At 40.6% G+C, this 14,609-nt stretch overlaps 1 protein-coding gene across 1 annotated transcript in view; it reads left to right on the top strand.

Annotated features, from left to right (window-relative positions):
• Nucleotides 1–14,609, top strand: part of PLXDC2 (plexin domain containing 2) — a 346,041-nt gene that overhangs the window by 201,971 nt on the left and 129,461 nt on the right. The window contains exon 4 of the mRNA XM_060248395.1: nucleotides 8,690–8,759. Within this exon, the coding sequence (XP_060104378.1) occupies nucleotides 8,690–8,759 (70 nt within the window). The remainder of the gene's footprint in view (nucleotides 1–8,689; nucleotides 8,760–14,609) is intronic.

Here is a 14,609-nt window from a genome sequence, read left to right as displayed (position 1 = left end):
GCAGTTTGCATAAAATCTCAATGCATGAGAAATTCTGATACAGGTTTGCCATTCAGATTGTTTTTAAGCAACAAGATAGACATGGGATATGAAGGAGGAGGAGGAGGAGATAATTTCCTTCCCCACAACAGACACCCTGTGAGGTTGGTGGGGCTGAAAGAGCTCTCACAGAAGCTGCCCTTTCAAGGACAATTCAACGAGAGCTATGACTGACCCAAGGCCATCCCAGCAGCTGCAAGTGGAGGAGTGCAGAATCAAACCTGGTTCTCCCAGATAAGAGTCCACACACTTAACTACCACACCAAACTGTCTGTTTCTCAGTAATTTCATGCTGTGAATTACTGAGATAATTAATTAGTTTCCCAATATGCCCCAGTGCAACAGCTGTGCTCATGTGAACAAAGTCTGCTGAAGATGGGTAAGATCAGCAGATGCCTTTGCTTGGGCATTCTTTGTAGTGGTTCTCATAATGTAGAATGGTTGTAGTGGTTCTCATAATGTAGAATGGACCTGCTGATGATGTTAGTGAAGCCCCCATACTTCTGTCATTCCACAGAATATGTAAAATGGAATTTTTCAGGAGGAGGTTTTTCAGGAGGAATTTTTCAGGAGGAGGGCTGTAGATTGTGATGCTGTTTACTGCATGCGTTATCTTGTTCTTACTGCATTGTTTTCTGATTTCTGTAATCCAGTTTATAACACTGGTTATTCTATGTATTATCTGTTCCAATTGCATTGTTTTGAATTTTGTAATTCCCCTGGAGTCTCAGTGAGAAAGCTGGACTATGAATAAAGCAGATAATGGCACAGAAGTCAATATGTTTAGAAGACTGCAATCCTGTTTTGGATTGCACTGTAATCCTGCTAAAAGGCTGTGCAATGAAAAACATAATATCAACTTTATTTCATAGAGAACATGTTTGCATTCACATAAAAATCAAGTTAATTCCACAGTATTGTTTGGATTAAATTGAGATTTTAATCTTGGCATTTGCAGGTATAAGAAGAAAAATGGGGCCTATATTTTGATGTGATGTCCCTTCATTGCTACTTTCTTTTGACTCTCAAGATAATAAATTTAAGGAAAAAGGGGTGATGGCAGGCTCAAATCATAAAACTGTTCTGATGCTAAAAATCCTAAGGGTTGTCTAGTTGGATCTTGACTATAATATTTTCTCAACCCTTGTAAACAGATGAATATCCAGGAGTAAAAGATAATATTCATGTTATGTGATTAAGAGATGGAAAATGGAATGGCATAAGGTTTATTCTCTAGTTTGCAAGGGGGAAAAGATTTTGTTAAAAGCTTGCTTAGAAGATGCTTCAGAAGTTGAGAAGGCTGAATTAACACAGCAAAATATGAATACTACTTAACCTGCTAAACTTAAAATGCATGCAGGGCATTAACGAATTGGAAAATTGTTTACTAAAACTGTGGCTGGAAATAAATCCCCTTGAAATTTCAGTTTTCTCTGTATTTGCAACAAGCTCCCTTGTTTGTTTACAACATGTATTTTTGCATAAATGTTTAATGAATTTGAGACTGTGTGTTTTGCTTTTAAGTTCTTGACATGTTGGTCCCCAAAGGTGAGAGATGCAACACAGATGGGATTACATTTAGTATTAAACCATTTTCTGTTGTAGGATTTGGAAGCTTCTATGATTCAGAGTACTTCAGGCAGAATTAAGTATAAGAAAACTCTGTTTTAGTCTCTGCTCAACTTCTGCCTTTACTATAAAGTTCTTCTCTCTGGTCTTCTATTGCAAGTCTGAACTCTTTGTTTCTATTTCACACTACTATTTCTGCAGCAAAAAACCCTCAGTGCCATCCTTCATTGTTATAAACTCCTTAAATCCCCTCTTTAAATTCCTATGCTGGCTTCCTGTCTGCTCCCAGCTCCAGGACAAACTACTCTGAAGACCCCCATGGTTGTTCCTCCCAGTAACTATACACTCTCATATTTCAATATATCCCTCTTAGTGACCTTCATTAATCCAGTTCTGGGTCTTCTGATGGTCTCCAGCTCCCTCAAACAACTGTACTTTCTTCTTTGCTGCTTCTTATCAGTGCAGTCCTGAGACAAGTTCTACATCCTTCTTACTTCAGCCTCAAAACACCTGCTTAATGCCTCCCTTCTCCCTCCTTTTTTTATTAAGCTTTTGAGACAACCCCACTTAATTGATTAAACTAAGCCTTAACTCATATAACTAGAATGCTCATCCTCCATTCTCTGTGTGTCTCTGATGATTTTTTTCTGGATTGCAAACTCCTTGAGGATGGGTCTTCTTACTTTCTATAAAGCACCACATGCATTGTTGGTATAATAATAGTGCAAAATTCATAGCTGTAATTCAGGCAGATTAATATTGCTGTTATTTCACAGCCCAGTCAGAAAACAAGATAGTGTGAAAAAGGAAGAAGGAACTAAATAAATATTTAAAATGCTTTTAAAGACATGCTATCAAGCTATTTTCTGAGGGACAGGGTTGCTTATTTGCTATACCACAATCAGTCTGATTTCATGACATGTTCTTTTATCTTACATCTTTCCTTACCCTTTCCCCACCCTTTCTACCCTAAGTCTCAAGGAGCAATCCTAAGTGTGTCTGGTTGGAAAGTTACTAATATTCCATGGACCTTACATCCACTGAATAAGGAAGGTGTTCTTAGGATTCCAGCCTTAGTGCTTCACACAACATGTGGGATCTAAAGTTGCCCTTCCACTGTGAGAGTCTTATGGAGTAAGAGTATTTTATCAAGAAAAGCATTCCTTGATTGGCAATAGATGAAGATGAGTAGTAGTATTAGTCTGTCTGTAGCAGCAGCCTTGTGGTGCAGAGTGGTAAAGCTGCAGTACGAGCTATCTGCTCACACGACCTGAGTTTGATTCCAGAGGAAGCTGGCTTCAGGTATCTTGCTCAAGGTTGACTAAGCCTTCCATCCTTCCAAGGTCGGTAAAATGAGTACCCAGCTTGCTGGTGGGGGGGAGTGTAAATGACTGGGGAAGGCAATGGCAAACCACCCCCTAAAAGTCTGCCGTAAAAACGTTCTGATGCGACATCACTCCAGAGTCAAAAACTACTGGTGCTTGCACAGAGGACTACATTTTTTTTTTAGTTGCAAAAAAAGTAAGTGTCCAATAGCACCTTAAAGACTAGCAAAATTGTGGCAGGGTATGAGTTTTCATGACTCATGAAAGTATATAACCCACCACAAATTTTGTTAGTCTTTAAGGTGCTACTGGACTCTTACTCTTTTCTATTCATTTATTGGTTTAGAGTCCATTTGGTGTAGCGGTTAAGTGTGCGGACTCTATCTGCGAGAACTGGGTTTGATTCCCCACTCCTCCACTTGCAGCTGCTGGAATGGCCTTGGGTCAGCCATATCTCTCGCAAAGTTGTCCTTGAAAGGGCAGCTTCTGTGAGAATTCTCTCAGCCCCACCTACCTCACAGAGTGTTTGCTGTGGGGGAGGAAAGTAAAGGAGATTGTGAGCCACTCTGGGACTCTGAGATTCAGAGTGGAGGGCAGAATATAAATCCAATTCTTCTCTCATATATGCAAGGTTGTTGGGGGTTTTTTGAGCAGGAATGCACAGGAATGTAGTTCTGGCTGGCTTGGCATCAGGGGTGTGACCTAATATGTAAATGAGTTCCTGCTGGACTTTTTCAACAAAAAAGTCCCTTGTGAAACAATGGTGACATCAGGAAGTGTGCCCTAATATGCAAATGAGTTCCTGCTGGGCTTTTTCTATAACAAAAGCCCTGTATATATGTAATTGACTCAAGGGTTGTTTGCCTCAGCTTTGAAGTTATGCTTTGTGAAAGATCAAAGCAGAGTTTATGTGGCACTACGGTTGCCAGTACTGGGTTGGAAATTCCTGGAGATTTGACAACAGAGATGTGACACCCTTTGAAGCTGCCATTTTCTCCAGGGGAACTGAACTTTGTAGCTGGAGATCAGTTGTAGTTTCAGAAGAACTCCAGGCCCCACTAGGGGGCTGGCAATCATAGGTAGCACCTATGCCCCACCAACATACCATTTTCCCTTCTGAAGACCCCTGTAGCACTATTTCCCTTGCCACTAGAGGGCTTTAACAATAACAACACACAACTAAATTTAGCTATTAAACATTGTTATAATGTTAGCTTTTTATAATGTTTTATGTCAGGTTTTCCAAGTGACCAGCTTTAGTTTTTAAAAAAAGTATCTAGTGATTTTATTGTGGACATATTCCTTCCCCATTATATCTTCACAATGAAATCAGCTAGGAACTTTTACAAAATGGAATGATGGAAATGCAGACAGCCTGATAGATTGATTGATAATACTCGTTTCAGAGGGTAGCCATGCTGGTCTGCAGTAGGAGCTAGATTCAAGTCCAGTAGAGACCAGCAAAATGTTTAGGATATAAGCTTTTGAAAGTCAAACGTTGGATCTGATGAAGGGAGCTTTGAATCTTGAACTCTTGCATCCCAAAAGTCTTGTTGGTCTCTAAGGTTCTACTGCACTTGAATCTAGTTCTATATAATATTGTTAAATATATAAAGCTATAACAATATTCACTTGCAAACTAATACAACAACTGAAAAGACCTTCTGTGTTATAATCAGGAATGGCCACTGCTAGGGGACATTGGACAGAGAAAATACAGGGAATGCTCATTGCTGCTATGCTGTAGTGGCAGCAGGAAAACCATACAAGCCCATCCCTATGTGAAAAACACCTTAGTGGAAGAGAGTCTGTGAATACATTTTGTTTTGTTCTGTCTTGTGCATCAAGATTGTTAGGAATCAGAGGAACTGCAGACTGGCTTTTCTGACTACATTTTGGATGAAGTTCCTTAAAAGGCCAGCGTGAAAATAAATGATTACTCTGTTAAGTATAGATTAGTATTAAGTAGCAAAAAAAGGTAAAGTAATTGGCTAGAAATATATTCTTCAGTGAGGGCTGATCTTATGTAACAAACACTCCTTTTTGCCTTTAGATGATCTGTTTATAAAATGGAATTAGTTGTTTTAGTTGTAAACAGAGTATGTGCAAATAATTTGCAGTGAAGACAAGAAAATCTAATTTGAAGTCACTGTACATATTGAGTCATTAATTTCATGTCGAAGAAGTCATTAAAATTCCTAATGGATGGGGAAACTAATCCTTTTTGAGAGAAGAGGAGAGAGAGAAAGAGAAAAAATTAATTAAAAATCCAAGGGAACATAAAAGTTAAAAATGTGTCAGACATAAGCACAAGGCGGGAGAACAAATTCAGATTATTTTAAACTGGGATTAGTTGCTTGCACTTCGTAGCATGGATATTATGGTTTTGTGCCACAGTCACTTGAAATCAGACACTCATTTGTGGAATGAGTTGGAAACTGAAAATGGCCCTGGAGCAAGTCAAGCTGAGAAGCCCATGCTGTCTACAAGCCAGAACTGCAGGGCCACTTAGCTCTGTGGGACCGACAATGGGCATTAGATCACCTATTGCATCATCACCCAAACTGGAAGCAGTTCAGGAGGAGACCATTGGTGAGCTGACACAAATGGCCATGGTTAATGAGGGGTCCTGGTCAAGTGGCCCCAGAGGCTTAGCAGAGTTGCTGAGGCTTGGCTCTGCCTGCTATTGGCCCTCTAGGACAGTGACCCCCCCAGAGACATTTCCTTGTAAGCTAAATGGTTGGTCTGCCCTAACTCATACTAATTGGCTGCTCCACAGCGAATCCCAGTCACCTCATCTCCTACATTCAGGGACCTAAGGCTGCCAAACGGTCAGTGGGGGCAGGGATCCCCTGCTGCCAGGCCCTACCTCTCTGCCGCTGATAGGGTTGCCAATGCCCAGGCGGGGACAGGGGATCCCCCAGTTTGGAGGCCCTCCCCCCACTTCAGGGTGGTCAGAAAGCGGGGGGAGGGGAGGGAAATGTCTGCTGGGAACTCTGTTATTCCCTATGGAGATTTATTCCCATAGAAAATAATGGAGAATTGATCCGTGGGTATCTGGGGCTCTGGGGGGGGCTGTTTTTTGGGGTAAAGGCACCAAATTTTCAGTATAGCATCTAATGCCTCTCCCCAAAATACTCCCCAAGTTTCAAAAAGATTGGACCAGGGGGTCCAATTCTATGAGCCCCAAAAGAAGGTGCCCCTATCCTTCATGATTTCCTATGGGAGGAAGGAATTGAAAAGGTGTGCCGTCCCTTTAAATGTGATGGCCAGAACTCCCTTTGGAGTTCAATTATGCTTGTCACAGCCTTGATCGTGACTCCACCCCTAATGTCTCCTGGCTCCACCCCCAAAGTCTTCTGGCTCCACCCCCAAAGTCCCCAGATGTTTCTTGAATTGGACTTGGCAACCCTAGCCGCTGATGTGCTGGCTGATAAGTGGGGTGACTTATCCCCAAACAAAGGGAGGAACACTAGACATTTTATTCATGCACCCGTGTGACTTCAGCATGATTCAGAAGTGATGTGGTTTGGGGAGCAAAAACTCTATAGTAGAAGCTAATTCTATCATAAGAGCTTTTGCCTGAAAAAAACAGCATTGCCCCAATGCCATTAAAGTGCCTATGTCTTTTCTAGGTCATGTTGAAGTCACATGGGTATGTTACTGAAATACGGGATAAACCCCCAGTAAGCTCACTCCCATCCTTTGCTGGCTGACCAGAGGGACCTGGCAGCCTTATTGTGGCCACATAAGTCTGGATGGAGCTCCTCCAGTCATACTGTTGTGTCTAGCCATTAAGAGCTGTTCCCCAAGTACTGCTATCTATAGCCACCTGCAGAGGTGAGATTGGGATATTTAGAGATTGGACTTTTTTAGTGATAACTTTTGGAATGCCCTCCTCCTGGAGGCTTACCTGGCATCTACTGTACTGTCCTTTAGGCACCAGGCCAAACAACAACTTTTTACCCTAGCATTTAATTGTCCTTTTAAAGGGAGTTTTACGGTCCCTTTGTACCCCATGTTTTATAGATTTTGTTTTAGGCTGTATTTATGCTATTTTTATGCCACTGGCTTGTTTTTAATGCTGATAATTTACATTGTTTTTGTACTTTTATTATTTTTTTAAAAATTCATGAACCACTTTGAGCAGGTTCTGAAGAGTGGTGTATAAATTCTATAAATAAATAAATAGCACTCCATTATTCCAATATACTCCATCTCAGTCATGAAGCGTGCATGGCTAACAGTGCACCAGTATTGTGATCATGTGTCTGAGAAGTTTTTTACCGGCACTAGCAGACTATGAGGGATACCTTCATAGAATCATAGAGTTGGTACCCCCCCAGGGTCATCTAGTCCAACCCCTTGCACTGTGCAAGAAATTCACAAATACCGCCCCCTAAATTCACAGGATTAGCTTTGCTATCAGATGGCCATCTAGCCTCTGTTTAGAAACCTCCAAGGAAGGAGAGCCTATCACCTCCTAAGGAAGCCTGTTCCACTAAGGAACCACTCTAACTGTCAGGAAGTTCTTCCTAATGTTGAACTGGAAACTCTTCTAATTTAATTTTAACCCCTCGGTTCTGGTCCTACCTTCTGGGGCAACAGAAAACAACTCTTCACCATTCTCTATATGACAGTCCTTCAAGTACCTGAAGATGGTTTCATATCACCTCTCAGACACCTCCTCTCAAGGCTAAACATACCCAGCTCCTTCAACCTTTCTTCATTGGACTTGGTCTCCAGACCCCTTACTATCTTCATCGCCGTCCTCTGGACCCATTTCAACTTGTCTTAAAATGTGGTGCACCAAAATGTGGTGAACACAATACTCCAGGTAGGTCTTACCAGAGCAGAGTAAAGCGATACCATCACTTCACGTGATTGGGATACTATACTTATGTTAATACAGCCCAAAATTGCATTTGCCTTTTGCATTTGCACTCTGTTAGTCTAGGATTGAAAAACCTGTGCAGAAGGCTCCCTTTTTGTACAGTTTCTTTCTCTAAGGTTGCTATCACCAAAGACTCCTCCTTGTAAGTTCTGAAGTTGCCAGACATGATACTCCTTTTCCTATATTCTACCCTATCACCTAAACTATGGGTGTCCTAACATAGTAAAGAAGACAAGAATAGATTGGATTTATATCCCGTTCTTTACTCGTAGTCTCAGAGCAGTTTACAGACTACTATCCCTCCCCTCCCTACAACAGACACCCTGTGAGGTAGGTGAAGCTGAGAGAGCTCTGACAGAAACTGCTCTTGAGATAACAGCTCTGCTGAGAAGCTGTAGCTGACCCAAGGTCACTCCAGCAGCTGCATTTGGAGGAGTGGGGAATCAAACCTGGCTCTCCTAGATTAGAATCTGCACACTTGACTATTACACCAAACTGAGTTTGGTGTAGTGCATGAGATAACTATGATAGACTGTAGGTTTAGCTGGTATCCTAAACTATGCCATGGCTTAGAGGCATGTTGGGCTGCTGGGAATAAGAGGGGGAAGTAGCTATACTTTCCTTCTCTAAATTATCCCATCCCAATCAGAGGGACAGTTTAGGATTGACCCCCAAATGTGATTCCCTTTATGTGTTTCCAATTATTGTACTGAAAAAATTATTCGGAATTGAAGATACAACAAAGACTACTCATCAAACCTTAAGGCAAAGGCAGCAGCGAATGGCAGAATCACATTTTAAAGTGCCTGGTTCTCTTCTATTCATTACACTATTGATTTTTTTCTGGTGTTTTTCCTTGCAGAGAGTGAATCTGTCCTTCGATTTTCCATTTTATGGTCATTTCCTACGTGAAATTACAGTGGCAACTGGGGGTAAGTGGGTTCCTATCCATATATTTTGCATAATCTGACAAGAGTGTCAGATGTTTAGTGTCATTTTTAAAAACATTATGAGAGCAAACAAGGTATGGTAGATTTTGCATTATCCTACACTTTGTTGTCAAGAGTTTAGTTTATCCAAATCCACTCATTTTCTCCTTTATCATAAAACTGGCATAAATCACATAATCCAAAATTATTTCATTTCTTTTCCTAATATTCTTTTTTTCTCAACTCTTGAATATATGCAGGGAAGGAAGGAAGAGAAAAGTAGTTGCTAGCCATAAAAAATAATAGACTTCTTCTCTCTCCTCCTCAGTAAATTAAATAATTTATAAGCCCAGTAAGTTCCATGATTAATTGATGGGTATGTATGACTGATGTATGTGTATGACTGATGTATTGATTAATCATTGGCATTTAATTTACTTCATAAATGTCTGATGTATAGTGGTGGAGGTTCTGTGATTTCCTCATAGTTGCTGTCTCTGTAGTCAACAAAGCTGCTTCCAGTTATTGAGATAAAAGTTGCACAACCAGCTTTTGATATCAAAACTGGGATGCAGAACTGTAAGGAGAAATAAGTGGGGCTCCAATGCTATGTTTCGTCATTTTAGAATGTGTTTAAAACTGCATCTCCAGTGTAATTTAAAAGAATTTATCAGAGTCAGTTGTTTAGCCATTGTATATATTTTGTCAGTTTTATTATTATTTAATATGATCATATTTACAAAGGCATTGGGCATTTCCCCTGATAATGTAGATAAAAGCAAGGCATTCTTCATGTGGTCTTTGGAAATCAGAGGAATCATGTACAAAATGCTAGTTCTGTGAAGGTGTTGAGGGCTGGGGAGGGGCATTTCCACACTAATGGTCAGCAGATGGGAGGAGTAACTACCTGCCACCCAGCAGCTCCAATAACCTATTTCCACCTCTGCTGCACCCCAAGGCCCAAAAAATGACCATGTCGATTCTCCTTTGAAGGATGAAGCCAAACTCCCATCTCAGATTTTGTGAGAGTGTTCAGTGGGATTTCCCTGGGACTTCCTAGATGTGGGGGGCTCCAGTAACTACTTTAGAAGGAGAATCAGCTAAAGGCCAAGGAAGGAGGTACCAGGGGCCTTTCTGCAAGGCTGTGGAGAGGCCTAGCAGGGGAGAGAAAGGAAAATGAGTCAGTTTAACCCCCATCTCTCCAAGTAGTGAGGCCACAAAGACCTCTATAAAGGACAGTGGATAACACCCAAGTTCAGGGATCCAACCACCACTCTACAAACTAGACAAAAGCAAACTTAGAAAGGAACCTTTTAAATTATCAACAGGGGGGAAAAACAAGACAATAAGAAAAATACACAGAATACAAAGAAATATTGTTGACATATTTAGTATATTTTGGAAATTTATCTTACAATTTGGGAAAGAGATTGGATAGGTTTTGATTTTCTTTGTTAGTCTGAAGAAGTTGGTTGAAATAAAGAAGACTGTTACATTCAGCAACTCCTGTGAGCAAAGCAATTTATATCATTGCCACAGTGACATCACAAAAGTCTGGATTTACAAACTTTCTGTTTGGGAAAGGATTTGTTGTTTATTTTGGCTGCTTTGTGTGTGTGTCCCTTAATAAAGCCATGCTTGAAAATGCTACCAAAGCCTGATGAGGGACTTGTGGTGGTATGACAAATTACATTTTCATTTAGTGAAAGTACAGCTGCTGGGGAACCCTTTGAAGGCAAAAAAAGAGGACAAGGAAATGAAGGCTGTATTCAGGGGAACTGCACTGCTGTATTTTTATTTATTTATTTAGGGGATGGGAAAGACTCTAGACTCCACCCCCAAAGATCCCAGGCATTTCTTGAGTTGGAGCTGACAACCCAACCTATTTTAGATTTCCATATTCTTATTGTTCCAAAAGAAAGTATGATTCAGTGTTGTCTGTCATTACACTTGCTGTGTTTCTGGGTCGGCACTACTGTTGTGAACTCGAAACACAGGATTCCACTCTGTGTAAAGATTATTGTTAATTGAAATCTTATGAATGTTACTAACTAGGGATGGGCATAAGCTGGGAAAATGGTGGTTTGTGTTGGTTCATGGTTCTTTTGATTGCATGAACCAAACCATGAACTTACACAAGCCACCATTCCTGAACTGATTCATGGTTCATTTGGTTTGGGAGGTGGTAGAACAGCTTCCTCATGTGCTACAGATGCTAAACTTACCAGGAGTATTCAAAAGGCTCTCATCAACCTATCCTTCAAGTTTGGAAGATTGGATTTGGGATGTTGCATTTATAGCCCCCCAAAGCAGGTGTCCTCAGGAAAGCTTAGCTGTAGCTCTAGCATCAGGCTTGGTCCCTGAAACCACAAAAAAAGGAACACCTTCCCAGTTGGGAGAGGTGTTTAAAAATTGCCCCACTGTGTGTGGGGGGGAAGGAATCCCTCATGTGGGATTCTTGTGTATGCCAATGGTGGCACCTTTTGATCTCAGAAAAACCAGCAGAGGTCTTCAAACTCTATGAGAAAACTTTCTGACAGAACATTTCAGATATTTTTATTGCAAATGCTCTGAAAATCTCTCTATAAAAATTTCACTTTAGAACTTTAAATTATGACTTAGCTTCTTTCCAAAGTTGTACTAATGCTTTTGAAATCTTCCTAGTTTGATTTTGGAAATTGTGCTGTCACTCAAATGAATCCCTGTTTCAGGAGCATCACATGAAGAGCATCCCCTACACATCATGAACTAGAACATTACGAAGGTAAAAAGAGATTATTTGAGTCTGTTTAGAAATGGCTCCAAGTTTTAGCAGTATAAGGCCCTGTTCACACAGCATGTTGAGTCTGTGTTAAACTGACCCGGTTCTGTTCCAAATATCTTTGTTCTGGATATTATCGATCAGACTGCCATACTGCAATTTGAATCACTCCGCAGTGAAACCGTCTTCTGCCGTCCACACGATGTCCACCATGCAATTCTCTTTTTTTGTTTCCCCCACTATTATGCGCATAATGTGGATAAGCGCATATGCACATAAGCGTAGGTCAGAAAACATTATGTGGTTATGCGGTTAAGTGCATATCGCTAAGTAGTAAAAAAAAAATGGCGACCGTAAACCGGATGTCTGAGGCTCCTTTTGCTCTGGGACAGCCTTCAGACATCTGGAAGTTGGTTAATATCGCAGCAGAACTATCCAGATGAAGAAAACTACGAGGTGAAACCAGACATCTCAAAAAATACCACAAAGGAGCAGGTAACAAAATAATCCAGTTTGGAGAAGGATTGGGAGGGAGCGACAACAATTGACTACCGGGAGGCAGACATTGCTGTCTGATTAGCCACTTTTCATCTGGTAGGAAACAGCAGCGACAACTGCTTAAACTGTGCATCTGAACAGGCCCTAAATCTCCCAAGGAGGGAAGATGGAAGGGTGACAGATATCTAGCCAAAAAGTAACAGCTATTGACCAAGCCAAGATACAAAATAGAAAGGAGATCAGGACAGGAGCACAATGCAATGAGACTGAACTATTCAGTGACAACAGTACAACAACAATTTACATCTGGCAATGAAATGTACAGTAATAATGTTCAATTGTGTTAAGCTAAATATCCAATTAGTGCTACTGTTAATACAAATTATGTTTTTCTCGCATGGTTAGCCTATAGAATACCAACACGAAGAGATAACATTTTAGAATGAAATGAGGAAGAGCTCTTAATTGAGGGGGAGGCTAGTTGTCTTTAAAGCTGGCCGGCAAGAGCAGGGAAGGAAAAAGTTAAGAGGTGCATAGAAAGATGTGGAGGGCGCACTTCAGAAAGAGAGAAGGGGGAAAAGTATATTCTGCCTGTCTTGAGGGAAGGTTCAGTGATTTCAGTGTCTAGTGATTGTGGAAGAAAGATGGGATCCTGTGATTTTAGCAGTGGAAGAAGGGAGCAGAAACAGCTATAAAGATAGAAGACATAGGTTGCCCTACTTCTGCTGCCTTCAGCCAAGAGGAAAGATGGGATGTAAATATTTTAATAAAATAAATAGAATTACACACCTGAATTTACCTGGGCATAAATAGGGGAAGTAATGAACAACTGCCTTTGAAGACTTTTCAGAAGCTTCACTCGGTGCAAAATGCCATGCCAAAGTTGTTGATAGGCACAAATTATCAAGAATGTGTCACTTTAATTTTAAAAAGAACTGTGTTGGTTGCTTATTTGTTTTCAACACAGTTTAAATTGTTGGCTTTCTCCTTTCAAATCTTAAAGTGTTTAGGGTCAAATTTAGTGATTTTAAATTGTTATAATTGATATTTATTGATCTTTGTCAACATTGCTAGCAACCTTGAAAACTTTTGAACTTGGAATATTTAATTTTAATTAAATTTTATTATATAACACAACAAAGTTATGGCAGGAGTAGTGAAGTGGTAGTAGTATTAATTCTAGAATTTGAGAAATTAGGTTTGCAGAAAAGAAGAAAAGCAAAGAGAAATCCAAGACACAGTGGACCTTTAGAACAATAATAGAGCAGAATAAGACAAATGTGTTCATCCTTGCTTTTCAGTTATGGAAGAACAGGAGCAGTATGGTTGTGAATGGGCAGTTTGTCATTATGGAACAGAAAGGAAGAAGCAATGGTTGAGTGACACAAAGAATGCATAAGTGCTTCTGAATGTTTTTTATAAAGCTGGGCTGAACTATAAGGATCAAGTCTTGCTCCAAGCAACATATTCTGCTTTCAAAAGTAAAAGACACTGAAGGAGCATCTAGAGCAGAGGTGTCAAACAAGTGGCACGGGGGTCGAATCAGGCCCCTGAGCAACTGGCTGTCATCTGTTTCCTTCTTCCTATCTATCTCTTGCTTCCTTCTGCATAACAGCTTGCTTTGCATGGCTTGCTCAATCACACAGGAGCTACAGAGCAAAAACTCTATTTTCTCCATTGGCTGAGGCTCCTCCCTTGGGGAGGAAGGGGGAAAGGCAGAGCTTGTTTTTCAAGGCTCTCTCAGTTTCACAGCAGAGCTACTGAGCCAAGCCTCTCTTCTTTCTATTGGCTGAAGCTCCTCCCCTTCCTAGTCCCCTGGGGAAGGAAGGAAAGAGCCACCACTTCCTTTGCCCAGGTCCCTAGATTCTGTGAAGAAAGCACCTTTAAAACCAATGAATGCTAAATTTTTAAGCATGTTTTAAGTTTTTTAAAAAAAATTAATTGTGTTTGCCCGTCCTTTATAAATTTTATATCCCTGCTACTTAATCTTAAATAGGTATACACATGGTCCAACTCAGCCTGACATGGCCCGGCCCAGCAAGGTCTCGTTTATGTCAGATCCGGTCCTCATAACAAATGAATTCAACACCCCTGATCTAGAGTCTTCTAGACATTCACAGAATTCCTTGGTTGGGATTCCAAAGCAAAAAACCCCAACTTGGCTGAGGACTGCTGATTATGTAGGTATGTTACTCCTTTCTCCTGTGACATTTTTTAAATCTTAAATGGCCCCAAAGAGCCTGCAGTTACTCCACTGGGAGGAGATCTATTGGAGCAATATATAAAGAACTTTAATTTTTCTCCGAGTAGAGTCAAAGCACACGACAATTTCAGATTGGGATAATTATATGTAACAAAAAGATTAAACTCTCCTTTTTCCTATGCCAGTGTTCTGGGCTAAATTGGGTTCCCATATCAGTGTTTTTATGGAGACCAATTGCTTTGGAATCCTTTGGACTTTGCAACACCTATGTTTCATTCAGACCCAAGAGAGAGGAAATTCATAAAAGTGTTTTGGACATGGAATGGAGTTTGTCCACCTCTCATATAGCTTACAATCTATGCTCTGCCAGCTTCTTTATAAGAAGAGGCAG

The sequence above is a fragment of the Heteronotia binoei genome, chromosome 10 (assembly GCF_032191835.1).
Source record: "Heteronotia binoei isolate CCM8104 ecotype False Entrance Well chromosome 10, APGP_CSIRO_Hbin_v1, whole genome shotgun sequence".
In the NCBI taxonomy this organism is placed as follows: domain Eukaryota; kingdom Metazoa; phylum Chordata; class Lepidosauria; order Squamata; family Gekkonidae; genus Heteronotia; species Heteronotia binoei.
The sequence above is the reverse complement of the archived record's forward strand: the minus strand, read 5'-3'. Positions and strand labels throughout refer to the sequence as shown.